The 25,597-nt window shown below is 53.4% G+C and overlaps 9 protein-coding genes across 9 annotated transcripts; 2 read left to right on the top strand and 7 right to left on the bottom strand.

Moving 5' to 3' along the window:
• Positions 1–1,387: 1,387 nt before the first annotated feature.
• M406DRAFT_293886 (MFS general substrate transporter) lies at positions 1,388–3,556 on the bottom strand (the record flags this gene model as incomplete). Its single annotated transcript, XM_040919106.1, has 4 exons — positions 1,388–2,236; positions 2,349–2,724; positions 2,820–3,092; positions 3,173–3,556. The coding sequence occupies 4 exons, from the start codon at positions 3,554–3,556 to the stop codon at positions 1,530–1,532; spliced, it is 1,740 nt and encodes a 579-aa protein (XP_040773231.1). The 3' UTR covers positions 1,388–1,529.
• Positions 3,557–5,235: 1,679 nt separating this feature from the next.
• M406DRAFT_263261 (NAD(P)-binding protein) lies at positions 5,236–6,424 on the bottom strand (the record flags this gene model as incomplete). The annotated part of the gene is made up of 3 exons (XM_040917578.1): positions 5,236–5,537; positions 5,583–5,783; positions 5,959–6,424. 3 exons carry the CDS (start codon positions 6,422–6,424, stop codon positions 5,236–5,238), a joined length of 969 nt encoding a protein of 322 aa, XP_040773230.1.
• A 1,099-nt stretch (positions 6,425–7,523) lies between these two features.
• M406DRAFT_263472 (uncharacterized protein) lies at positions 7,524–9,027 on the bottom strand (the record flags this gene model as incomplete). Its single annotated transcript, XM_040917593.1, has 3 exons — positions 7,524–7,709; positions 7,780–8,342; positions 8,742–9,027. The coding sequence occupies 3 exons, from the start codon at positions 9,025–9,027 to the stop codon at positions 7,524–7,526; spliced, it is 1,035 nt and encodes a 344-aa protein (XP_040773229.1).
• A 593-nt stretch (positions 9,028–9,620) lies between these two features.
• On the bottom strand, positions 9,621–10,769 carry M406DRAFT_341503 (NAD(P)-binding protein; the record flags this gene model as incomplete). Its single annotated transcript, XM_040921673.1, has 4 exons — positions 9,621–9,655; positions 9,717–10,487; positions 10,593–10,688; positions 10,760–10,769. The coding sequence occupies 4 exons, from the start codon at positions 10,767–10,769 to the stop codon at positions 9,621–9,623; spliced, it is 912 nt and encodes a 303-aa protein (XP_040773228.1).
• Positions 10,770–11,775: 1,006 nt separating this feature from the next.
• On the top strand, positions 11,776–12,571 carry M406DRAFT_332632 (uncharacterized protein; the record flags this gene model as incomplete). The annotated part of the gene is made up of 2 exons (XM_040920769.1): positions 11,776–12,370; positions 12,444–12,571. 2 exons carry the CDS (start codon positions 11,776–11,778, stop codon positions 12,569–12,571), a joined length of 723 nt encoding a protein of 240 aa, XP_040773227.1.
• Positions 12,572–13,228: 657 nt separating this feature from the next.
• M406DRAFT_72265 (uncharacterized protein) lies at positions 13,229–14,046 on the top strand (the record flags this gene model as incomplete). The annotated part of the gene is made up of 5 exons (XM_040925534.1): positions 13,229–13,300; positions 13,386–13,564; positions 13,733–13,862; positions 13,949–13,967; positions 14,039–14,046. 5 exons carry the CDS (start codon positions 13,229–13,231, stop codon positions 14,044–14,046), a joined length of 408 nt encoding a protein of 135 aa, XP_040773226.1.
• Positions 14,047–14,497: 451 nt separating this feature from the next.
• M406DRAFT_10996 (family 1 glycosyltransferase) lies at positions 14,498–18,534 on the bottom strand (the record flags this gene model as incomplete). Its single annotated transcript, XM_040915361.1, has 4 exons — positions 14,498–15,663; positions 15,827–16,575; positions 16,672–18,361; positions 18,456–18,534. Coding segments are annotated over 4 exons (3,684 nt in total), but the record flags the coding sequence as incomplete, so codon positions are not given.
• An 892-nt stretch (positions 18,535–19,426) lies between these two features.
• M406DRAFT_357373 (Pre protein translocase Sec Sec61-beta subunit) lies at positions 19,427–20,761 on the bottom strand. The gene is made up of 4 exons (XM_040923663.1): positions 20,643–20,761; positions 20,194–20,401; positions 19,856–19,951; positions 19,427–19,788 (listed from the first exon to the last, which is right to left on the bottom strand). The coding sequence occupies exons 1-4, from the start codon at positions 20,643–20,645 to the stop codon at positions 19,754–19,756; spliced, it is 342 nt and encodes a 113-aa protein (XP_040773224.1). The 5' UTR covers positions 20,646–20,761; the 3' UTR covers positions 19,427–19,753.
• A 2,123-nt stretch (positions 20,762–22,884) lies between these two features.
• M406DRAFT_63216 (uncharacterized protein) lies at positions 22,885–24,590 on the bottom strand (the record flags this gene model as incomplete). Its single annotated transcript, XM_040924822.1, has 5 exons — positions 22,885–23,196; positions 23,271–23,420; positions 23,498–23,593; positions 23,741–24,438; positions 24,548–24,590. 5 exons carry the CDS (start codon positions 24,588–24,590, stop codon positions 22,885–22,887), a joined length of 1,299 nt encoding a protein of 432 aa, XP_040773223.1.
• Positions 24,591–25,597: the final 1,007 nt, after the last annotated feature.

Raw genomic sequence — 25,597 nt, 5'->3', positions numbered from 1 at the left:
CTTCGCCGTATGTAAACGGCCAAAAGTAGGAGGGTGGGTGGGTAACTGCGTGGCCCAGTCGGAAGAGGTCGAACAGCACGAGGTTTTGAGAATTTGGGGGGGGGGGGGGGGGAAAGGACCGTGATTACCTTAAATCACATGCATGCATGCACGCAATGCATGTTACTGTTACTCTCCAGGTGGGAACTCATGCAAGAGAAGAAGTAACACGACCGACTGAAACAATAGAAACAGAAAAACAAGGACGCCTAAACCTGCATTGGTTTTTTTTTTTTCTTCCCCCAAACCCACGAGGAGGGTTTCACTATACATTTACACTTTCATTTGGATATATGCATGCACATCATCATCAGCGGCAGCGGCAGCGGCAGCAAGCAAGCATCATCATCTGCACAACATCTTACATTTTCATACCTACCTTTCCGAGACAAGACAAGCGCCGCTTTTTTTCCCGCCCGCGGTGAAGGAAAAAGGAAGGAAAGGAGAAAACGTGGCGTTTCCCAAGGATGAAGCCACGGAAGCAACCTAATGAACGCCCCCTCTCCCAGGTAAAAGAGAGAGAGAGAGAGAGAGAGAGAGAGAGAGAGAGAGAGAGAGAGCCTTTTACTGGTTCCTTGCTTTTGTTTTTCGCTCTCTCGGCGCCGCTACTACTGGGGCTTGCATACAGTAGTAAGCTGCGGTGTAACCCTGGGAACTTCGACTCCATGTCCAGCTTTCCCTCGTGCCGCTTTTCATGTCTCACTTGTTTCTCTTCTCTCTTCTCTTCCCCCCGCCCCCCTTACCTTCTCTTTCATTGTGCTCATTGTGGCGCATTTCATGTCTTTTCTTGACACGTAAATGGAAAGGATAAAAACACGTGAGTGTATGTATGCCGTGTTGGCGGCAGGGGGTCCTATTTTGGTTGGTCTTCTTCTCGTTTTTATAATAGACGCGGAGCGGGTGATTGTTTTGGGAGAGTGTGTGTGTGTGCGCGCGCGCTGTTTGGGTTTATTGGATATCGAAGGGTCCAATCGGGAGACGAGGAAGGAGATCAAGAAGAGAAGGAGGAGAAGGAGGAAGAATAGTACATGGTACTTTCGGACTTCCCATGCTGACGAGCGGGCATACGAGCATACGAGGGTTTCACTAGTTTTTGCAACTCTTCGGAGGGCCGATCCTCGCGGATGCTGTGGCCTGACTGATGTCACACTGCCCTCGGGCCTCGTGGCCCCTTTTAGTGATATGAGTACAGAAGTGGTGGGAGAGGGAGGAAGAAGAGGAGGAAGGGGATGGAGGGAGGGACCTCTTCTGATTTGGAGTCAGCTGAGATGTTCCTCTGATGATCTGAGTGAGGCTTGTGATTGATTGACCGGTTCAAGTGTGTTCTACAACCTGCTAGATGGCGACTGTCTATACGCTGGTATCATTATTCGTGTCTGTCTATCAAATCTATGTGATTGTTTGATCTAAAAGTAAACAAAGCAGGCTTCGGAAACAGAAAAGACGGGGGAGGGGAGAAAACGCAGCCATTTCTTCCTTTCCATACAATCTCACCTCTCAACATCCTCCATCCCCTTCTCCTTTCCCTCCTTCTCCCTCACCTGATAGCCCTGCTCCGTGACATGCTCCTGCTTAAGACTAAACCCCTTCACAGTGAAACTCAAAAGAAAACAAACCGCAGCCAGCGCCGTCAAAAAGATCCAGACATCCCGCAACCCACCACTATACGCCCCAATCAAGTCCCTCCTCGCCGCCCCCGGCGCCATCGCCTTCACCATGTCAACCACAGCCGTGGCATCCCGGCTCAGCACGTCCGCCTCAGCACGCCAGTCAGGCAACCCCAGCAGTTGGGTCCGAAAGGCATTCTGAAAGAGAACCCCGCTGGCAGCCACACCGATCGCCTGCCCCAGGTTCCGCGAGAAGCTGAAGAAGGCCATGGCATCGGCGTTGTGCGCCGGCGCACACGCGGCCTGCATCGACAGGCCCATGGACGGGAACAGCATGCCTATCCCGAGGCTGATGGGGATGTTGAGGAAGATCCACTGGGGGATGGTGGTGTCGGGGCCGAGAAGGACGAGGAGGCCTGCGCCGAGGGTCGTCAGGGCCCAGCCGGACCAGAGGGACCAGCGGTAGTGGCCTGTTCGGGCGACGACGACGCCGACGACGCCGGCACCGGGGGCTACGCAGAGGGATTCGGGGAGGCCTGCCACGCCGGAGATGAGCGGGGTGTAGAGCTTTACGCCTTGGTAGTAGAGAACTAATTGGGGGGAAAGAATCATTAGATCAGTTTTTTCCTATTAGTGGGATCATTTCTTGTAACGTTGTCTTATTCCCTTTGGCTTGGGAGGGGGATGGAATCTTGTGCGCACTTATAAAGTAGACGAGCGACCAGGTAATCATGCCGTGCACTATGGTCATGATATACGAGACGATCATGTCCCAGTTACTGAAAATGGCCTTCTTGATGATGGGCACCCCGGCGATGCGCGCCTCGTACCAGGCAAAGCCGACTAGTGAAAGGGGCCCCACGAGAAGAGGCACCAGCACGGCTGCCGACTTCCAGGCGTACATTGTGCCGCCCGCCGTGAGGCCGAAGAGGAACAGCGTCGAGCTGGTCATGAACCAGAGGCTTCCGATCCAGTCGAAGCGCTTTAGTTTCTGGGGCACGCCTCCCGGGATGGGGCTCTGGTTGAGGAAGAAGTAGATGAGGGCCATGCCGATGGCTATGATGGGTATATTGACGTACTTTAAAAAGTTGCAATGATGAGAACAAAGTTATGCGTCAGCATGATGCAGTGATGAATGAATGGAGGAAATAGTACTTCCACGAATAGACTTACAAAGATCCAGCGCCACGTTACGTTCTGCGTGAAGCCGGCGCCTATCAGGGGACCAAACACAGTCCCCACGGCCCATGACATAGAAACCAGGGCCATCCACTCTCCTCTGAACTGCAGTGGAACAAGGTCCGCGATGACCATCTCGGTGAGGCTCATGATGCCGCCTCCGCCGATGCCCTGGATGGTTCGGCCCACGATGAGGACGGTGAAGTTTCCCGCCAGACCGCCGATGATGCAGCCGGCGAGGAAGAACACGGAGGAGATGTAGATGAGCTTTTGAAAGAGTGTAAAAGGTGAGTCAACCAGCGCCATAATTATTTTTCCTTGCGAGAAGGGACAAAAGACAGACTTACATATTTCCGACCAAAGATATTACTGAGAGATGCCACCGTCGGCTGCAGCGAGGTCGAGGCAAGCAAAAAGCTCGTTCCCGACCAGAATGCCTGCAGCGCCGTACCGCCCAGGTCTGTACTGACCGTCGGAAGGGCCACAGGCAGTGTGGTCGCGTCGAAGGCAACGGCCAGGCAGAGCGTGCTGAGCGCCAGAAAGGCGAGCCGGAACTGCCATGTCGGCCGGAACACAATCTTGTCGCCAACCACCTCGACCTTTGCTGTGCTGTAGGCAGTGGGAACTTTTTCTAATATTACATTGTCTGGGGCTGGGTGGTTGTTTTGATTGTCTTCTTCGGGCTCTGAGGTTGTAGATGGTCCTGTGTCTTGGTCGATGGTTGTCGACATGGGCGGTGGCTTGCCCTCTGCATTGTTAAGTGACATTGTAAGAAATAGAGGTTCAAGGCAAAGGCTACGTATTCGGTGGTGTGTAGCGATGAGAGAACATCACCAACATTTTGAAGCTTCATATCAAGTAATTGGGACATTTGGTAATTAATATCATGAACTTTCTTCCATACAAACAGATTCAATAAGCAGCAAGATATCCGAAAGCAGGCCGGGCCCACTGTTCAAGCCGACTCCGCTCCTTTGATCATGTCAAAATTGTTGAAGAGATCCAAAACTTTTCCAAAGGATTCGTGGCCCAGTCCTGTAGTTATGACTCGAACCACGAATGACACGACAGGAAGGCTCGGATTAAGGGTTACTAATAGAATCTCTGGCTTACATGTACTTGGTCGATGCCTTGAGTACTCTCGCATTCGGACAGCACTCTTTTCAAAGGTCTACTGTAAGATCTTCAGGCACCACGGACCCTGTGCAGTCTCGGCCCTTCGACATGATGGTCTAGCACCTGTAAAGGATCCGAAGTAGTCAAACGGGGCCAATAGGCTATTGATTGGTGGTCGAACACGCCTCAGCCCAACCACCTCCGCTGGAGCCCCCAAAGTCTGGTTTTGCAGAGCTGACGATCCTACCGATTTCGTCAGAAGCGAAAAAATTCCGAAGACTACCCGTTCCGAAGACCACCCGAGAATCTAGAAGCATCATCCTTTTCCTCTTCTTCTTTTTTTTCTGTCTCTTGTTTTCCTCTTGTTTCTTTTATCTTCTGTTCTTTTATCCAAGAGCAATCCGTATCCTGCTATTTGGGGTGGACCAACCTGAATTCAGCACGTGGACGGCTTGATTATGGTCAATTACTTTCTCTGGGCGAACATGTTGGAAGTCATGTAACAGTACGCGGAGGAATTCTCTGCTTTAAAGTTTGTGTGCCAGTTTGTGTAGTGGGAAACGTGTCAAAGAAGCAATCAGTCGACTCTTGTTCTCCGTCTCCGTTGGCGGATTAGAAGACCGCAGCTGTCCTTGAGTTGAGGTCCAGCTTATGTCAGCGCTGGCCTTCATAATCAAGAACTCGGCAACTTTGTCATTGCTCTTCAGTAATAGAAGCTATTTAATGTAGAAGAGGGATTTCTCAGACTATACACATTCTTTCAGCAGCAAAGCAGGTATCGCTGATCGGGCTGATTATTGATCAAAAATCACCAACAGAGTAAACACGAGTCGTGCTCGGGAGTGAAATAGGGTCTGAAGTGAAGGAATTATTACCTCTTTCAGACAATGGCAAGGATTTCAGTCTTGAATAATAAGGAGAGCAACTGAGTCGACCCAAAGGACCGCATCACTGGCTGTCTGCACACTGCTACGAGTGGGTAAAGAAGATCAGATGTCCACCTCCCCGACATCTTCCTCCAAGCTGATGCAATCACTAATTAAGTCAACCATCTTTCTTCCCTCAAAGTCCTCTCTCAATCCTTTCAGATCAACAAACCACTTGGTATTTACTTGTCGATAAATAGCTAAAGTAGATACAAACATGCGTGAAAAGCCCCCCTTTCTGTTTCATTCTTCACCTCGAGGCTTACTAAAATCCCTACACGTTCAGTCTCGTGGCATAGACCACGACCAGACAGTATCCCCATCCGAGGAATACCATTGTTCGTTGGTCAAATGCCTTCTCCTCTGCCTCACAGCCAGACAGCCTTGTTGGCCTCGGCGAATTCCCTAAAAGTCCTTGGCTTCTTCCCCGTCATGCTCTGCACGACATCATTCAGCTTCTCCTCGGAGCCATGCTTGATGGCCTCATCCATCCCGGCCATGATCCTGGCGTATTCCTCTGGCAGTCCGAGGTTCTGCACGTGTCGCGCCACAAGCTCGTCACCCGTCAGGTCGACATGGACGACCTTCTTGCCCGTGACATCGGCAATGATGTTGGCGCACTGTCCATCAGGGCTATTGATCAGCAAAGCCACATTCATCTCCACCGTGACTCACTATACCAGAGTGTAGAGTCAAGGGGACTTGACAGGAAAACTCACGTCCGCATATGATAGCAACTCGGGCCCCAGGATGATCACATCTCCATTGACAGGCTTCTCATCCGTCAGTGCATGGAATGCGCACCCTGCGATGTCATACTTGGACACCCAAGGGATCTTGCCGTCGCCGGTGGCGGAGTATGATTTTCCCTCTTCTTTGATGGGCTTGCGCAGGTTATTCTGCTCAGACCAGTTGTCTTTTCGAGAGGTCAGATGCCAAATGTCAGTCTCACTTGGTATGAGGAAGGGATATTATCTTTCGACGCTTGTCTCCTTTCTTCTTCCTCTTTTTCTTTCTTCCCTTTCTCACAAGTGTTCCTTTTCTCTCTTCACTTTTCGATGTGGAATAGAGGAAAAAGAATGGTGACCTACCCTGAAACCAAGAAGGCCGCAGCACAGCAAACTCAATCTCCCCCTTGCCGCCCAGCTCAGCAAGACGCGCCATCGTGCCCCCAAACGCAGGACCGCCCGCCTCCACAGCCGTCGACGCCAGCAGCACAAACCTCTTGACGCCATGCCTGCTGCGCACCCGGTCGATGAAGGCGTTCATGATGAGGCTGCTGTGAAACACAGGCGGCGCCACCAGGAACACCGTCGTTGCGGGTGGCGGGCTGCTCGTGTCTGTGCCGGCGGCGGCGGCGGCGGCGGCGAACGGATTGTCCCACGTCGTCTCGTCCATCCAGTCGAACTCTGCGCTGTTGAGTTGGTCTGCCGAGCCGCTGGACCGGGTCGCGACGATGTGGGGGACGCCACTGGCGACGAGGAGGTCGGTGACGCAGGAACCGGTTTTCCCGGTGCCTCCTGTGACGATGATGGTGCTTTGCTTGGAAGAAGCCATTGTCGGAACAATGTTGCGTGATGTTTTGATGGAAGAGAAGGTCGTTATAATGATCTGCCAAGTCGCAGAAAAACAGGGCCAGAAGAGTCCTTTGTGAGTCTTGACAAAGAGAGAGGGAATCTTAGTTTCGAATGAAGTGTGTCGGTTTTGGGAATTGACAGCATATCTCAACATTTATAGACGCCCCTCGACATCACACAAGCCTTCTCCTCACACCCCAAACAAGGAGAATTAAACCTCGGCGGCACAACTTCTGCCCGCGAACACCTATAAGGCACGCACTCGAGCCAATCACAAGGGGGCAGTCTTCCAAATTAGGACATGTATACCGGGGTTTGGAGGGCGCATACATCCGAAACCCGCTTTATTTAGGATCTGTCTTGGTTTTTGCGAAACGAAAAACAGGCCCCTCCACCCAGTAAGTATCGGTTGGAAAGTCTCCGCGTATAGTAGTAGAGAGACAATCTTACGATCCAATTCTCTCCATCAAGGTACAATTTTCAAGCATTCTTGGAAATCATTGCCCCAGAAAACGGGTCCGGCGGTAAGGGTGGGAGTAGCGCCACAAACACCGAAGTGCCACGGATGTGGGAACGTACTTGGCGGGCGGCTGGTATGGGCGCACGACACGCGCGGATCCAGGGTTGCTGAGCCTGAAGACAGTGCGGTGGCATGGCGTCGCTACTTACAATAGCAGTGCGGCTGAGGAAAAATATCTGCTCTTTCGAGATGTTCAGAACCTTGCCATGCAGGTGTTCGTTAATAGCCAATCTGGTCCCGGTACATGGAGGTAAATACTCATCATAGTCACTGTTGATGTACTGTCAATGTCAACGTTGCTCCTAGTTCAACCCCATAGTAGCATAGATGAGCCCTATACTCACAGCTCCTGCACAAAATCATAACCACTGATGCCCACGGGTCTCGGATGGATCCCAACTTGGGAACCCCGATACAGCGGAAACTTTCTGAAACTACTCGTATCAAGTCCTTTCCGCATCCTATGCCTGAATCTGCCCCAGATGATTCACTGTGATTATCTCGTAATTGACTACACATACGATGACCTCCTTGCCTCTGGCATCGATTCCCCCTCCCGTCAAGCTCTATATTCCATCCAACCTCCCTCTTTCTCTCTCATTCTGGCCTCAGCCCAGGTGCCGAGCTCGCAAAAGAACTGGAGCGGATCATCTCCTCGCCACCGCTTCAATGCAAGCCACAAGTGGCGCGCATCCTTTCCCTCACGGATCGCACTGTCCAAAACAGGTGCGCGTTGCTTGAGTGCCTAGGTTCATTTGACTTAGACCCGATATCCTTTTTCACATATAGATGGAGTCGCTCACAACAAGACATACCTGGACGTAGTGACGAGCATGTGTCTGGAACATAGCAGGCCATTCTGGCTCCACCTTAGTCGCCGGATCCCACAGGCGCCAGGATGGCTCGCCATTCCCGTCGACAGTCAGGTAGCGACCAAAGATCAAGAAGTCAATCTCGGACAAGATAAGCGGGACGATACATCCCGTCTCCCAGTCGTACACCGAAGTGATGCCGACGCGACCCTCTTCGTCCAACCAGATGGACATGTTGTGGATACCGTAATCGTCGTGCTGGAGGACAAAACGGTAATAATCAAGATTCTCCTCGTCGTGCCTCTGCGCAGGCAGGATCGATGGGATAAACCGCAGGATGGACTGCTTGGCTGCGAGCAGCTTTGGGTCGATAGTATCTTTCCCCGGTGTTTTGCAGATGACTTTGTTCTTGAACACTGCCTCGACCGCACTTTGGAGAAGCGCTATGCAGAAGTCTCGTGTTGGTGTGACTGTGTGTGGGAAGTCCAATGCCGCGGGTACAAACATGATCCTCGGCAGCAGCCAGTCTTCAGAAAAGCTGGGTGGCAGTTGGAAATGTAACAATTCTGCACGAACAGCAGCGGCTTTGTTGATTAATTGAATCTAAGAGCATAGAGTCTTGCGTATGAGTAGGTGGGAACCTGTACAAGAGGGGCTCAATGTTTTAAACCAACTTACCTTTTGGCCTTCGTTCAGCTCATCCCACATAAAGTTTTTCCCCTTGGTCAGCTCGAATATCACAAGGCTTCGACCACTGATGTCATTCGTATCATTCGCCACCTGGTGACCAGGGCCTAGACAGCGGCGACGGCACGGACGGTGGTAAAGAAGACGAGAAGTGGGAATGTCCATGCTGAACTCCAGAATCCGATATGTGGCCACCTCAAAGTTGAGCTCCCTGCACCTCGACTCCAGAGATGAAGCACTGCAGGAAGTCCACCTGTTGACGTCGGTCTTTGCCAGACGTGCCAAAATTTGGCGGCCGTCTGAGAGTTCCATGGCGAGGCCGTAGTTGTGTGCGCCGGCTGATGCTTGAGGGATATCGACCACCTGGGCGCCGAGGATGCTTTCGACTTCCTTTAGGAGCACGTTGACATCCCAGGTTTTGCGGAACGGGCTGGCGCCTCTGAGGACCATCGGGAGCAAATTCTTGCCGTCCCATCCTGAGCCATCTGGAGATCTGGGCCAGCTGGGTTCTATAGAGACCTCAGGATTGCAGCTGCCGGAGTGGCGTGAAGCTGTCTGGAGCATGGGGGTGGAGGAGATGTGCATTGTGGGGATAGCTGATTCTGTCCAAGTTCATTGATAAAGATCAGGCTATCTGAAACGAGGGGGTTGTTGGAATAAGAACAGATTTTTTGTGTGCAGCACATCTGATTGTTGGCGCAAACAAAGTGATGAGCGCTTTCCCGTGATTGTACAACCAATGTGTGACTATGTTTAACGAGTGACGTTGTTGAAGTTGAGACTCATCGTTGCAAAGTGACTTGGTGGAAAGAAAATTGGGCACAGAACTCAGTGTGGATGACTTGCAGGCCTTGGAGCGATTCATTGACCACCTCAGGTATAGACAACAAGATGGACGCAAAACAACTTACGACAAAGCCATAAGACCTGCCTCACCATTACTTACACAAGTCATCGCATGGTATTAGTCCTGATTATTCATCTACCTATGTTTGACGGGTGTTACTGCCATGCAAACTGAAAAGTCTTGTCAAACGCTGCGTCATGAGACACTAAAGTACAATACTTAATGACAAATCCACTGGTGAAGAGTCGTGAAATTAATGGATAGTAGCTATGACTGGGGTGTATACGTGACATTAAATTATCCATATCATTCAGTTGTTCACAGCCGGATTGGTCAAAGTCGAGCCTGTGATTCCAGAAATCAGTGACCAATCTCAACCATAAGAAGAATCTAACCAAGTACTCACCACCATCAGGATACAAAATCTGTCCGTTATAGAACGATCCACCCTTCCCGGCAAGGAAAAGAATCGTCGCCGCCATATCTGAATCATGCCCAGTCCGACCTGCTGGGTTAGTTGACTTGTGGTCGAGCGTACTCTTATTATCCTCGCCCGACGACCCAGCGGTCATCTCACTGGGGAAAAGCCCAGGCCCAATGACATTTACACGCACGTGCACGTCCTTGAACAGGGTCGCCAGCATGCGGCTCAGGTGCGTGTACGCTGCCTTGGAGCTTGCATAGATGGGCTGCCCGCCGCTGGACCCCTTCATCGCCCCAGAGATGGACGACACGTTGACGATCTGCGACGAGGAGCCCTTGTCGGAGCCGCTGCCATTCCTCTTGGCCAGCAGAGGCAGGAAGGCCATGGACATGTAATACTGCGCAGCCACGTTCGTCCGCATCGTGTCGGTCCACTGCTGCTCTTTGGTTTGGAGAAAGTGCTCCGAGATGGCCTTCGCATCCTTCATGTCCGGCTCGCCATTCTTTGAAAACTTGGTCTCGTCGTCGCGTGCGATCCCGGCGTTGTTGACCAGCAGGTTGATCCCACCGGGCTCCCGGTCCTCCATCTCCCTTGCGAGGCGGATGGTCTCATCCTTGGAGCTGATGTCTCCGGCCAGCGGGTGGACGCTGCCAGGGCCGGTGCTGTAAGTCTTGGCCGTCTGCTGGAGGACATCCTCGCGCCGACCCGTGATGTAGACTTTGGCCCCGTTGGACTGCAAGGCTTGGATGATCACTTTTATGGTGGTTTTGATGTTGTTTAGTGTGATGACCTTATGTATTTATATTGAGGCAGGTTGGAAGGGCAGATAGGCCAATGATTTAGTGCTTGATCACTCACTTAGACCAATGCCTGTACCGCCTCCAGTCACGACCGCTGTGATGTGGGATACATCGAACAACGCATTTGCTTGCAACTCGTAATTCTCAGACTTGCCTGTAGCTTGGTGATCAGTTGTATATCGGGAATGCCAAATGATATCTGGATAAGATGGTATGAAAACCTACCGGTAGCCATGGTCGCTCGAGATACTGTTGTCCAGCTTGTATGAGTCGGTCTGAATGAACTGCGAAATAAAGTCGATGCTGTGGATGTTGGTAGACGATGAAACATGGTGCTAAAGGATCGGTATATTGGTGATGAAAGAATCGACTCACATTTTATGTCGTGTCATCATGCTTTGGATCATGTAGCCAGCTGCAGATTGAGGGGGAGGACATGCATATTCAATGACGACAGGAAAACGGCTGCACCCAAGTTCAACCACGACGTAATTGACCGGCCGCTAGAGGCAATCCCCGCCGCTAAATGGCCACCGAGAACGGTGATGGACTGGTTAATCACACCCTCACCTTCACATTCACTTGATATGATCATTATTTTCGCCCTCCTCTTGGGAATAGGGGGGTTTCATGATACGTTACGCGTAATTTCCCCTCCTAGCAATACATCAATGTATTATTCATGTGAAAAATAAGAGCATGGAGAACGGAGGTTGAGAATCCAACTAAATCGATACCCAAGTATGGATGAGGGCCTCAAGCAAGTCACGTCTATCACAGATACCTTCAGAGGTCTTGTGGTTTGCTGAAATTAATGCATCAGTCTTCACAAGACCACGGTAAATGTAGCCTTTAATCTTAACGGCTTGAAGTGGCCGGAAAGCGAGTGAGTAATTAATCTCCTAGTCTATGACAAGGCTTGATCACTCAAGTCATAGTGGTCGGTGACTCTGTAGGACCCTATTCGCTGAATCGGTAATCAGCGTGTTTCTAAAGACACGATTACTTTAAGAGTACTTTCGGAGCATACTGTAGAACCTCATCATAATTACAGTATCGTCTCCCATTCTCATTGAACAACGGACAGCACGTTGTCGTTTCGCTTCCCAATCTCCGCCAGCCACTGGACTACAAGTTGGCCTCTTTAGTATAGTGTTTACCTTTGGAAAGAAACCTCACTCATGGGCCGAAAAGATCCATTCTAAATCTTATGCCTGATTCTGAACGGCCAGACCACAGCCATGACACATTACGAAACCGAGAATCACGGGGCAGGCTCTGTCTCCCATACAGTCTCAGCCTCCATCAACCACGATAATCACCAGGAGCAACACACTTCCTCCTCCTCCTCGTCCTCAAGAGAACGCTGCCGCGCCTCCATCGAGCTCCAGCTCACGACCATCGCCACCCACATCCGCCAAAACCACCTCCGCCCTCTCCAGTGGACCTGCTGCCAGTGCACCAAACGCCAGCAGTACCGCGCCGAGGCCGCCGATGTGATGAACAGCTTCCGATGCATCGACCCGTCGTGCGGCATCTCCGAGAAGGGGTTCCGGCTGTATCGCGTGCACGACATGTGCGGTGGATGCCAGGTGTTGGTGGACGAGCGGGCGACGACCACGCGGCGGGAGCTGAAGAGGAAGAGGGAAGAGGTCCGGGGACGGTTGAGGAGGTTGAAGAAGGAGTGGGAGAATCTTGATCAGCTGATTGGATTTGATGAGCAGGAGGCGTGGAGGATTGAGAGGGGGCTGGAAGTGAAGGAGGAGAGGGAGGAGGAGGAAAGGAGGGAGAGGGTGAGGAGGGAGATGCTGGAGAGGGACAAGGAGAAGGACGAGTGTGAGAGGGTTGAGCGAGTGAGGTTGGAGAGGGAATGGGAAAGAGCGAGAGAATGATGGGCCGAGTGCCATAGATGAGATCTACTTGGATTATGAGGGGGGAGAAGAGAGTGACGAGGGTCTCAAGCCTCGAAGGAAGCAGAAATTCAAGGACTTGTTGAAGAAAGGCAAGATCCGGACTCTAATGTCGATAAGAAATTGATCGTCTGCCTCGTTATCTGACCTGACCATTTTTTCCTCACGGAGTCTTGCTATTCCAGTGTTTTCCTTCTCTATCAAGGTCCCCTTGACGGATAACTCGTTTCCTCTCATCTTCAACCTAATCATGCCCAGCCAAAACCCCATTGACAACTACAGCCAGAAACCAATATATTATTCAAAATTTGTAACCCTTTCTTTCATGGATAACAAAGACGCATCCGGGAAAGGAGTCACAGTTTGCCCCTTTCTGGTCTTACCCAAACAGACTCAGATCCAGCTTCAGTCCCGGGAAACGGATTTCGCTCCATCAATGCAGACACTCAATAAAATGAAAATACAGCCATTCGAGGCTGGCATGTGAGCTGCTGATGTCCTGATTATGCATCCACGGAACATCCATGGAGCCGTGTTGTCGGGGTTTACGGGTTTTGTTCCAGTCTCATCCGTGAGATGTGGGGATCTAGGATCAGGAACTTGAGGCTATACCTGCTGTGGTACTTGAAGTAGTTTCATTACATATAAGCACTAGGCGCATATGAATATATCTAAGTGAACTCAAGGTCCGTGAGAATCCAGCACAACGACAGCGAGACCCAATACTCAGACTACCCAATAAGTAGATTTTTGTGATACCAATTGAATACACCAAGAATCCAACATGTCTTCCACCTATACCGTCACAGACTACCTTCTCGACAGGGCCAACATCCACGACACCGTAACTAAGCTGGTAAGCCACAACCCCTCCCCGCTCTCCTTCCACCTCCTTCCCTACTCAAGACACATTTCCATCATGATTAACATTCTCCCCACAGCCCTGGTACTACGACACCCGCTCGGAAGCCGGCCTCCTGAGCGAAGTCTTCGCCCCAGAGGTCCACATAGACTACACCAGGATCCTAGGCAGCGAGCCTTCCACCGTCGCCGCGACCGAGTGGGCGCCACAGGTCGTCAGGATGTGTGAGCACTTTGACTCTTCGCAGCATATATATGGGTATGTAGACGAGACTCACATGAATCTTTAAAAAATGAAGATACCTACATCATAGGGCAGAGGAGGAGGGGAGGAGAAGAAAAGGGGGAAAACGAGGAGGGTTTGAAAAGAATGATGATAATAATAAAAAGAAGAAGAAAAACTGACAACACGTGCCCACCTGCCCAGAAACCTCATCATCGAGCTCCCCCAGCCCAACACCCCAAACCACCCCGACAAAGCCAAAGTCCTGGTATCCCAAGCCGGAGCGTCCATGGTCCGCGCCGCTGCAGAAGGGGGACCACTTCTTCAAAACGGAGTAAGTCCAGCCCCCCCCCCCCCTCCTTTTTTTTTTTTTTTTTTTTTTTTTCTTTCTTTCTTTCCCTCTCTCTTTCCCCTTTCCAGTGTTGCCTCTCCGCCCTCAGTAAGCAGCAGAGTTTTGCGCTGCAGCAAACTTTCATTCCAAATCATATGCTCTGTCAATGAACTAAACAGAATGGTGAGGGGAATCAACAATCTAGGGCCGCTCCATCATCGAGGTCACCCGCCTCCCCCACCTCGACGGCGGCGTCGTCAACCCATGGCGAATCAGTGCGATGACGGTGATTCCAGCGTGGCGGAGTGGGAATCAGGGTGTGATGGATGGGATGCAGTCTTGAAAAAAGCTGGAGGGAGGGTTGCATCTCTAGGTCGAACAGAGGTGAGAGGTGAGGATTGATGCTCATCTGGCTCAATTGCTTTGTGTGAAAGTGAAAAAAGGAGAATAATTTGCTGTACATGCATTTCTCGTTTATCTTCTCTCTATCCAGGGTATATTGTCTCACATCCACCCAATTGAACAAAACCAATGCAATCGGAAAGATCCATGAAAGCAAAAGAAGACCAACGCGTCCTGCGTTTGTTGGTTTCGAATGCAGGAAAATAAAGAGAGAAAAACACCTCCTACGATGCTGAGCCAGAGGGACCACCCGTCCTACCACTCATGCGCAAGCTCTCCTCCATAGCCCTCTTTAAATCCTCATCATCGTCTTCATCCTCTCCACCACGAGATGTGGCCGCGGCATTGTCCTTGCCCCTGGCCGCCTTCTGGCGGAGCGCCTCCTCGGCGAGGCTCTGCTTCTTGACATACTCCATAACAATCTCCTCCTCGCTCCGCTCCGTCGAATTGCGCGCGAGGTGCTCCCTATGCGCCCGCTCCGACTCCTCCACCGCCCTCTTTAGCTCTTCGTCGTCGTCGCCGCCTCCATGTCCCACACCCGCGCTGTTGCCCCGTCGTGACTCCTCTAGCGCTCTACGGAATTCCTCGTCCTCTTCGTCCTCGACATCGCCGTTATCACCAGCAGTCCCACGCTGCTGTTCAGCCGTGACGCTCTGCCGCACAGCCTCAGCAATGAGCGCCTGAAACTCCTCCTCCGAAATGTCCTCATTCATCCCTGCCTCCGCCGCCTTCTGCGCCACCCTCTCCGGGAAGGCGGGCGGCTGCTGCCCCGTCGCCGCCCCCTTCTCCTGACCACCCTGCCCCTGCTTTCCTCCTGCGATGCGCTTCATCTCCCTGAGACTCGCACGCATTTGCGACTCGACAGCCAAGTCCTCGGCATGGTCGCCACGGGACGTCTGGGCGATGGACTCGCGAATGGCGCGCTCTATTTCCTCGTCTTCGGATTCGGGGCTGCCTGCTGGTGGAGGCGCAACGGAGGAGGAGGAAGAGGCGTCGGCCTTGTCCTTATTCTTTTTCCAGGCATCCTTGAGCGCGTGAAGCCTCCTCCGCTCCTCGATGGGTAGGTGTCGTGTGGCCAGGAAGCCCGTCTTAGGTGGAGCGTCCGGGACAGTGCTGTCGTTGTCTTCCCTGTGGCTGTCCCTGTCTTGTGCTTGTGTTGGTGCTGACGATGATGCGGCCTGCTTTCCCTTGGACTTGAGCAATTGAAAGCCCTTCATCTCGTCCTTGAGGCTGTTGAATCGCAGCACGATGTCGTTTTGCTCCTGTGGATTGGCGTGGCGTTGGTCGTCCTGTCCCTGCAGGATGCGCGAGACAATGATGTAGTTCTCGACGCTCTTGTGGAATTTGGCGCGGAATTCGGCGTGCACACCCTTCATCAAGTAGGCGGGAACGGCCCAGACGCCTGTAGGTGGTAAGTGAGTGGTCAGTTGATGTTGGTCATCAATTTGGGGAGGGGAGGGAAGGAAGAAAGAATAAGAAGAACAAGCAGATGATGATGATGATGATGATGATGACAATAATGGTGACGAGAGGAAGAAGAAATTGTAGATGATTCAAACACTTACCAGCAGCCGGCTTAAAGACAATTCCCCCAATCCCCTTCCCAAAGCCTGAGATCAGACCTTTCGCCCCATCCTTCTCCGCCCCGCGTAGAGGCTGCGTCACCAGCCCCGTGATGCCGTCAAACAGGCCCAGCCCAAACTCTTTCCCAGCGACCATGACCCCGCTGGCCAGGCCCGTCACCTTCTCTTGCTTCCGCACGGTATCGTCGTTGTAAAGCCGGGGCGCATTCCGGAAACCCTTGGCCAACCCCAGGCAAAAGTTCATGGGCGTCTTCATGCCCGTCTCCACAAGGCGCTGCACGCCCTTGCCCGTCTCGATCGAGGCGTCCAGCGCGCCCTCGACATCGAAGTTGGACTTTTGACGAGGGAGCGGTTTGGATCCGGAGCGAGAGTTGGAGGAGCCCGTCGCCGACGTGCTGGGCTGGAGGATTTCTGGCGTGCTGCTACCGTCTCGGCCTGAGGTGGAGGGGGTCAGCAGCTGGCTAGAAACGTCGGTTGTCTGCGTCAGGGTGGTGGTCGACGCGCCGTCGTGTGACGTACTCGAGGTCGCCGCCTCTTCGCTCTTGCCGCCGCCGCTGGTGGTGGTAGGCGGTGGCGTCCCAGACTGTGATTTCTTGGCCATCTTCATCCAAGGCCCCGGTATGTCCTGGATAGCCAGCGCCATGGTGCCCACATCACCGACGAGGGCGCTTGTGACGGCCGTGATGGGGTCCCAGGGCTGTTGTTCCGTGCTGTACTCATTAGGGCGATACCTTTAAAAGTAAAGCACATTCTACATGTTAGTATACACACACATATGTATGGGGGTTTCAAAGTAAGAAGGAGAGGGTTTAGGCAAACAGACTTACAATTTGAGGTCCGTATATTGCAACAACCCCTCCTTCACCAGCACTGCAGCGGCCAGCCCGCTCAGCCGCACCTGTGTCCTCCTGACCCTCCACACGGCGATGCGGCTCGGGGCGACAGAACACCGCAGCTTGTCATAGTCCAGAAAGTCGTGGAAACTCTTGGCCCCGACGTCGGCTCCCTTTTCGGCCCTGATCCTCTCACCCAGCTCTTTGGCTCGCGCCTGCGTCTCGGGCTGCAGTGCAGAGGTGATCATCTCGGCCAGGATCTCGGCGGTCAGGTCTTTGTACCGGACGGGCTTGGGCCCTGCGCCAGCCTGGGCGATCATGCTGCCCCAGAAGGGCTGGTCACCAAAGAATGGCACAACGACGGTGGGTGTGCCCGTTTTGATTCCCGCAGCTGTGGTGCCTGCGCCTCCGTGGTGCACCACGCACGAGACCTTCTTGAAGAGCCAGTCGTGAGGGCAGTTACCGAGCATGAAGACGCCGTCTGGGATGCCCACCGAGTCGGCGCCCAGCCCGCCCCACCCTTGGGACACGAGGGCGCGCACACCCGCGATGGTGACGGCATCGAAGATCATGCGCGTGAGCTTGTTGGGGTCGTCGACGACGATGGATCCAAAGCCGATGTAGATGGGGGGCGGGCCGGCATCAAGGAAGGCAGCCAGGTCTGGGGCGGGCGTGTACGAGGTGGCCAGATCGAGGAAGTAAAAGCCCGAGATGCTGATCTCCCGGCCCCAGTCGGTGGGCTTGGGGATCAGGGCCGGGCTCCAGCAGTACGTGGTGGGAATCTGAAGCCTGGTCAGCAGGCCCGGCGCCCAGATCAGGCTCAGCGGCTCCAGGTCCAGCACTTTGGTCCTGAAGCGGTTGATGACATCGCCCAGCCCCTGCCAGGTCATCATCTCAACCATGGCGTACGAGACGCAGTTGGTCATGACTACCTCGGCGTTGGAGCTCTCGATGTTGGCCAGCGGGTGAGGGAACGCCTTGGTAGCCGTCCAAGGCATGGTGAACATCATGTGAAGGGGAATGCCCATCTTCTCGGCGATGTGGATGTGTGCGAAGCTGGGCGGATTCGCGATGATGGCGTCGGCCACAAAGGGCTTGCTGCCAGTGTCGCCAGGCAAGGTATAGTCGCCATTCGTGAAGGAGCTCAGGGGCTCGCCGCTCTGGTGCGGCTCTGGTGGCGGACCCAGGCCGTCGCCCGCCTCAACGCAGCTCCGCCAGCAGCCCAGCACGATCTGCTCTATGCCCCTCCGCCGCTTGGCGATCTCGCCGCTCTTGACCGCGTCAAAGCCCGGCATGAGCCCTGGGTGCTTCACCATGAAGGCCATGAGCTCGGCCGGGTCCCCGCCGATGGAGAAGAACTCGAGGCCGTTCTCCTCCACAAAGGTCCGGAACACAGGATGGGTGGCGACGCGAACGCGGTGGCCATATGTGTCCTTCAACACCTTGCCCAAGGCCACAAAGGGTTGGACATCACCGCGCGAGCCAACGATCTGAATCACCACGTTCAGCTTCGGAGGGGGCTCCTGTCCAGGCCGGCCACCGAGGCTGGGCGGGATGTATGCTGGCGGGAGCGGCTCTGAAGACTTCTCAGAGGGAAGAGCCTGGCTTCGTATAAGGGCCGGAGCCAGGAGATCAGCCAGCGTGCCATCGGTCTGGTTGATATTGATGCGAATACGGCCATCGTCTGTGTGAGTGCAGAGAGACATTGTTAGCAAGACACCGTCTCTGATGTCGGTTACCTCTCTTCGCCAAGTGATTGCCCAAGAAAAGAAACATACCTGTAATGGAGGCGTTGGCATTGAACCCCGCCTGTGAGAGGTTCAACTGGTTATGAAGCTCGCCGTATGCTGGAGGCGCATCTTCGTTGGCTCCAAGGTCCAGAGGGCTGCTGCCAGCAAGTTCAGCCAGGTTTGGGCCATCAGTGGTCGATGTTTTTACGGCAGACGAGCCAGATGTAGGTGCTGTTCTCTTATCCATGGTGGCGGTGGTGATCGAGGTCGTCGTTGGTAGGTCACGTCAAGTCAAAGGTGATGAGAGACTTGAGCGAGAGAGACTGGGACGATTGATGGTAATAGACAGGTTGTCTGTATTAGACTGGTGCCGTCTCCATGTGTGAAAGAAGAATAAGCAAGGCTACCCAGGTTGTGATGTCGATAAGAGAAAATAAAAATAAAAAGAAGCTTCAATAGTGTCGATTGCCCGGGAAGTGAGGAGAGGGAAGGAAGAAAAGATGAGGTTAAGATGCGTGAACGAGGTTCAATACTGTAACAACTGTACGAGTCAAGTCCACAAAGGAGACATTCACCCAGTCAAGAGAGAATAAACAAGTTTAAAAATATCTGTTTGTAATAATTTGATTGAATTTCTCAGATGAGTATCTTGAAGTTCAAACAGTCAGTTGCTGCTGCTACAATCCGAGCTCTAGACTTAAAGGGCACACCCGATGACGACGTTTCTGGTGGCGCGGGGGGGAAGTACCAGTCCCTGTATCCTTGGCCGCTGCCGCAAGACGAGCCAAGCCAATCAAGCAACCCACCCAACTCCTCGATAAAGCGGATCTTGGGGGTTCACAGCCCCTGGTGGCGGCAAAGACATTCGAGCATAAAACTTACACGAGGCAAAAGGCGCGCACCGCATAGCGGCTATTATGTGGCAGTGGTCAGTGGGTGGACAGTTTGAACGTCAGGCATCGCATACAATATTAGTTTTGCATGATGCAGGAGAATCAGCGGACAAACACACAGCATTTGATAATCCGAATGCAAGTCCGATTGATCAATCACCCCCCTTAAGTAGCCCCGACGCCGCAAAGGAGCAAGATGGTTTTTCTTTCTTCGTAGGATAGCAAGCCAGGGCCAAAAATAGACAGTCTCGCCGTATAATCGCTGCTGCAGAGCGACATTACAAGCGATTCTCGCCTTGTCCCGAATCGTATCGTACCGTCCAGGCCGGCCGCGTTTTCCCAAGCAGCCCCACTACCTTGACAACAGTAGCATCATATTTTCTCTCTTCTCGATTCTCCATAGCAATATCCCCATCCTCGGCGTTCCCATTTCCATATCGATCGGCTTTTCGTCTAGCTGGAGAACTTGCGGGTGATCTTGGCAATGACTGTTTCAAGACCGTTAGCTGAGCCCCTATACTAAATCGTCTCGAAAGGAGGCCTCTATCGACATACTGTGCAGAGCGACCACGCTGAAGATGAAGACCAGGGACAGAACGAGGACGACCACGGGATCGACCTTCAGACCGGGAGACTCGTCGGTGTAGAGTCCTATAGCACGCAGCAATGTTAGCCAACCGAGCTCACACATCGTAGATATCAACAACACCCCCGTCTCGCCTCCAGCGCAAGTTGGCGATCAGAGCTCACTCCAGTCCGCCAAGACAAGGCTGTGTGTCCTCCCAAGGAGCCTCTCCGCAGCACAGCATTCTCTCTTCACAACGCCTCTCGTCCCCTCCCTTGTCTCCTCCTCCTCCTCTCTGCTCCAGGGGCCCAAAGATGACAGGACATACTCAACATAGTGCTGCTGCTCCCACCAGCTCCCGCCGCCCGCGTGCTGTTCGGTCTCGCGCTCGCCACCTTCTCCTTCTGGTCGGCCGCAGCCCGGCGGCGGATCACGGCGCGCGCACCACCCGGCGGGGGAGGCGATTCTGGGCGAGCTCCCGTGGCGGCACCCGATGCGGGTGGGGAGTTCAGTGGGGAGGTTGGGCGGGGAGAAGACTGTTATGTTTCGATGGACGCGTTAGCGATTTGACGAGGTTTTGGAGCTCTGAGTTGGGGAAGGGATGCTCTAGGGCGAGGGGAACGGGTGATGGGAGGTTGAGGAAGATGAGGAGAGGAGAGAGAACCGTCGATGATGACTTCTCGAGCTTGAGATGCTGTGCGGCGATCCAAGTTGTTCTCTCTCTCTCTCTCTCTCTCTCCCTCTCGGGGCAAGGAAATCAGAGGCGCGCAAGCATACCATTTTGACCAGCGGTAATGTGAGAATTAAAAAAGGACGTAAAAAGAAGTAGTATGTCAATCAATCCGTTAGATACAGAAGAAAGAAGGAGTGGCGCAGAGAGAGAGAAAATAATCCTAGGATAGGATGTTGTGCTGAGTGTGTGTGTCGTGTGGATAGTTGATGGCTCTCCTCTCTCACGAAACCTCAATTGAAATCCAGTGGCAGTCCCTGAAAACAGGTGTTCAATTGGAGCCCCGGCCTGTCTGGTTGTAGCTAGCTAATACACTGCTAATACCACCACCCACAGGGACTGGGGTAAGGTGCTTTGCCGGCGGCAGGCAGGCCACGCCAGCTTGAGTGTAGACGCTACAGGGGAAGGGAAGCCTCAAGGGAAACAGGACAAAAAGAGAGCGCTGGGACCACCTACTGTACCCAGCTGCACAGGCCTACCCATGTACTACTAAACCTAGCTGCTGCAAGACACACCCAAGCAAATGCAGGTAATCAAATCAATCGTACATTGATTGTCCTTTCCTCAGCCGAGCTTCGTTCGTCCGATCTGGCCGCGTCTAATAAACTACAACTTCTCCTCCTCCCCAGGTCCCCCCTGCAAGTCCTAAATCTGAGTTCCAGTATGGAGACACTCATAAAGTGAGTTAGTACCTGGATGAATGGGTCCCTTTTTTCCAATTTGACATAAGGGAAATCAGACTGGAATCTTTTTTTTTTACTACCTAGGAGAAAGGGTGGGGGGGGGGGAGGGGGGCGGCCTGTGTCTCTTGGTTGAGATCCAGTCATGAGACATTAAGGCTTGTAGGGAGGTGCTGCTGATGCTGCTTCCTCTTCATAGATGTGAAGTAGTCAGGACCTCAAGTCCGGTTTCGCATGTCCTGGAATCCACCCCACGTACTGCCATGATCAATGATAGAATTCATCAAAGGCAGACCTTCTCCAGAGGAGGACTGATTGTGATTCCTATCTCTCCACGCACACGATCCTCCTTAGCCTTACAATCATGGCCTCATTCGTGATGCTTGTATCCCTGTTTATGAGTTAACAGCCCAGCCCACCAACGACAACATTCATACACCCTTATTGTTTCTCTTTTCAGAAGATAGAAAGTAATATAAGAATGAATATTAACAACAAAGGAAGAACAGAAATGTAGCACATGGCATCAAGAAGCAATTCAGCAGAAACGCTATCAATTTCTCCAACTCCATATTTGTCTGTCTGCCTAGCTGTCTGCTCGCAGACAGCTATTTTGTACCTCCTCTTTCCTCTCTCCTCCCCAATCTCTTAATTTCCTCCCCTTTCTTTCCTCATGCTCCGATATATATGTAAAAAGCTGGAAAATCAAAACAGCAGCTATGGTTCTGGTGGTGCCCGGACAATGTGTTTAGGTAGAAGAGGTGGTGCGACAAATGAAACAGAATCAGAAAAGTGTTGGTGGTGGTGGTAGTAGTAGTAGTGGTGGTGATGGGTGGCTGGGGTGGTTTCTTCGGCTTGCAAGAAGAAAGAAGAAAAATAAGAAGAAAAAGATAAGAAAAGCCCCTAAAAGTCGCAACAGAAACAACGAAAGCCATAAGCCGCCTGGTTGCTGACTCCTCCTTTTCCTCGAAATAATAGAGTGCTTCCACTGCTGGCGAGGTGAAGAGCGGGCAGAGCCTGGCCGGATTCCCTTCAGATTTTCGTCATCCTGAATCGCCATTTGAGAAGAATTTCGCTCGAATAAGATCATGACCAGCCGTGGTCAGTGTCTCTTACTCTCCTCCCTCCTTCCCTTTCTCGGGTCTCTCGAGTCATCCATGACGTCTATCTCCCGAAAGTCCCTTCTCTTCGCTCGCTTCAAGCTCTTCCTTTCATCCCCAGAAGCGTCGACCTCAGGCGCATTGGCTTTCGCTCCCGCTCCCATCGCGAACCAACCCGCCGCCCACCCACCTCTCTCCGTTGTTGCTTCAGGCTGGCAGATCTTCACTGCGAGAGCCTTACTATTTATGAGTATTAAACAGTAGGTCTACACCGACCTCGGCCGGTGATGCAGTCTCCCAACGCCGTCCGCTATGATTGAGCCAAGCCGAAAAAAAAGTCTGACATTTGGCGTAATGAGTTTGCGCTGTGCACTGCTGTCGAACTGATGGAAGAGAGGTGTGCATTTCGTGTTTGTTTTGTTTTGAACGTTGTGCAGGTAGGTGTTGGTGGCGGTATTATAGACATAAAAAAAGAAAATTGTAAAAAAGAAGGCTTGAGGTAGACTCTCTCAAAGAGTCACGTCGAGGACAAGGCTCACATCTTGGACATTCGCTCCGGCAAGATCTTCGAGGACGGGTATCAAATCTAGAAGCTCGTTGTCATGCGCATCCGAGAACCAGCTGCTGATGGGCACAGCATGCTGAGGATGGAAAATGTAGGATGTGGGTGAGTTGTCGATGATGATGGTGTCTTTCAGATCCCGGCCAACCTTGGAAAGGTCTTTGACGTAGTTGCCGCCGTGGTTATGACAGCTTTCCCGGAACAGTCGGTGGTGGACGACGCCGTGAATGTCAAGCTGGTCCAGTAGGGGGTCACCGTACTGTGAGGTTCAACATTAGCGTAGCCCTTCTAGTATGGGGGGGGGACTAGTTATCACGACCGAAGCAGACGTACTTTCGACACTGACGCCGTGAAGACGACGACCTCATACAATTCTCCAACCCTCTTCATGAACTGATCGACTCCCGGCCGCTTGATGACGTAGACATTGTGGTAGTTGCCCTCAATCTCTACTGGTATGGTGAAGTCGGCCTGGTGAAGTATCTGCGAGCAAGTCAGTCTCAAGACGGGTCCAGCAAGTGCCAAGAAGGAAACCCAGGGGGCGGTTGAGGATTCTTTACCTTAAACGAGCTGTGCACTAAGGTCTCATCCAGATCGAGAACCAGACACTTCCTGCCTTTCAGGTGGGATTGTATTGGAGGCAGCAGCCATTCCTGCTGGGGCAGGTCGGGCGCTACAGCGACGAGGCTCTCATCGGCATCCTGAGGCGGGCTGGGCGCCGCTGGCATGGGTGGTGCGGGGGGCAGGCCTTGCGAGTCGTCCACGTCCATAGGCTGGACCACAGGCTCTGTCGGCGAGATCACTGCCGCGTCCGCCATCGGGATATCGCCGTCGTCATCCTTATCGTGGACCTGGCGCCCCGCTGGACCGGGCACGACGGCCTCCTGTGGAGGGGGTTGGACGGTCACGGTTGGGCCCGCCGGAGATGTGGGCGCTACCTGCGTTGGCTCCTCAGCCGGCGCTGGCGGGTCCTGAACGGTGGGACCCAACGACGCCCGATTCGCTTTGGAGGAGTCGGCACCGGTCTGAGCCGCCAGCGCATCCTTCTCTGTCAGCTGCGCCTTGCTACCGCCGTGCTCTGACGGCGTTTGTCTCCGGCTGGCCGTCCGCGGCCGGTGCGGCAGCTTGTCGACCTTGTGGCCAGGGACATCAGCGGGTTCGTTGTCAAGGGCGTTCGCATCGTCGGGGACACCGCAGCAAAATAGCGAGAGCAGACCCCCCTTCTTCTTCTTCTGTTGTACAGGCGCGTTCGCGGTAGCCGAGGTGGCGGTCTGAGCGGTCTCGACAGCCGACCGATTGCTGGAGGCGCTCCCATTCCTATGGCGACCCATGATGCTCGCCTTGGACCCCTTGGAGCGGTCGCCGAAGCTCTCCCTGGACTCGCTCGCAGTAACGCCGCTCAGCCCGCTCGCAGTGGGCGACGGCTGGTTCTTCTGGGACGAGGACCTCGACGGCACGTGCAACAGACCCCTACTCCTCTTGGTGGCGGTTGGACCCTCCTCTGCGGACGAAGTGTCGATATCTCTCGAGTTTTCCTGGTTCTGGGTTTTCTCGAGCAGGTCTCGGGACATGTCGCTGAGTTTTGGGCTCTGCGGGTGGGTAGGATCGACGCGGGCAGGTGGGATTCGGCCTGGGGTTCGGGTTGGTCAGCATCCAGGGGAATGAGAGGGACAATGTAAGAGAGAGACAAGAGAGAACGTAGTTCCGCGCGACAAGGAGGATGGGGGAAATATGGCCCCGACCGCCCCAAGTTGTCAGCTTCACGAGGACAGTCGGTCGGCAGTGGCGCAGATCACGGACATTCGCGGTGAACTGGAGTTCGCATGGGGAGGCGAGCCAGCAAGCCGACAAACGGAGGGCCCGTCTTTCGCCAGCAGGTGTTGGATGGGGGATGACTAGAAGGAAGAGAGAGTGTGTGACGCACGTCTGCTTGAAGTCAGATTCAGCTGAAGCCTCTTGCCCTCCTCTATAAGATCCTCCTGAGTGGTTCCGGCGGCAAATGGCCCGTACAGGCCAATCGGCGTATCGGCGACGTCGTGGGCGTTCGTGACGGCCGTATGCAGAGCAGGATGGCAACTCAGCGGACAAGAGCCAACGTAGATGGTTGAGAGCACACTTGAGGAGGTCGCTGGACTGATCAGGAGACGTTCTCGGTCGGAAAGGCCAGCCACGGCGATCGAGCGCCCAGAAAATAGGAGGTGAGAGGCGGAAAACCCTCAAAGGTCGTCGGTGAAGTTGTCGTTATATCGTATCGTAAGATACCAGAAAGCAATTCTCGACGGGACGAGGAATGAGTGAACGGCCGATCGCAGCGCAGGTCGGTTCAAGGGCAGGGCAAGGCTGGCCGCAGAATTGACCTTGGGCAAGAAAGGAATAAATCGCACGGCGCCGGCTTGGTCTGCCAGGATCGAGGCCGGAGGGGTGGGAAGAAAGGTTGTAATTTGGGTTGGGTTTGGGTTGGGTTGCAGGAAGAGAAAGGAGCTTTTTGGGGGGGGGGAGGAAGGGTAGAGGGTAGTAGATCGTAGGTCGGTCGGGTCAAGAAGGGGTGAGGCAAGGCAAGGCAGGGTATAGGTGTGGGTAGGGTGCAGTGCGATGCCGAGCAGTGCAGTGCTGGGAAGTGCAGGGCTTCTGCTGCAGCGCAGTGCGGTGTAGTGATATGC

The sequence above is a fragment of the Cryphonectria parasitica genome (assembly GCF_011745365.1).
Source record: "Cryphonectria parasitica EP155 unplaced genomic scaffold M406scaffold_7, whole genome shotgun sequence".
NCBI lineage: Eukaryota > Fungi > Ascomycota > Sordariomycetes > Diaporthales > Cryphonectriaceae > Cryphonectria > Cryphonectria parasitica.
This window is presented reverse-complemented; position numbering and strand designations above follow the sequence as displayed.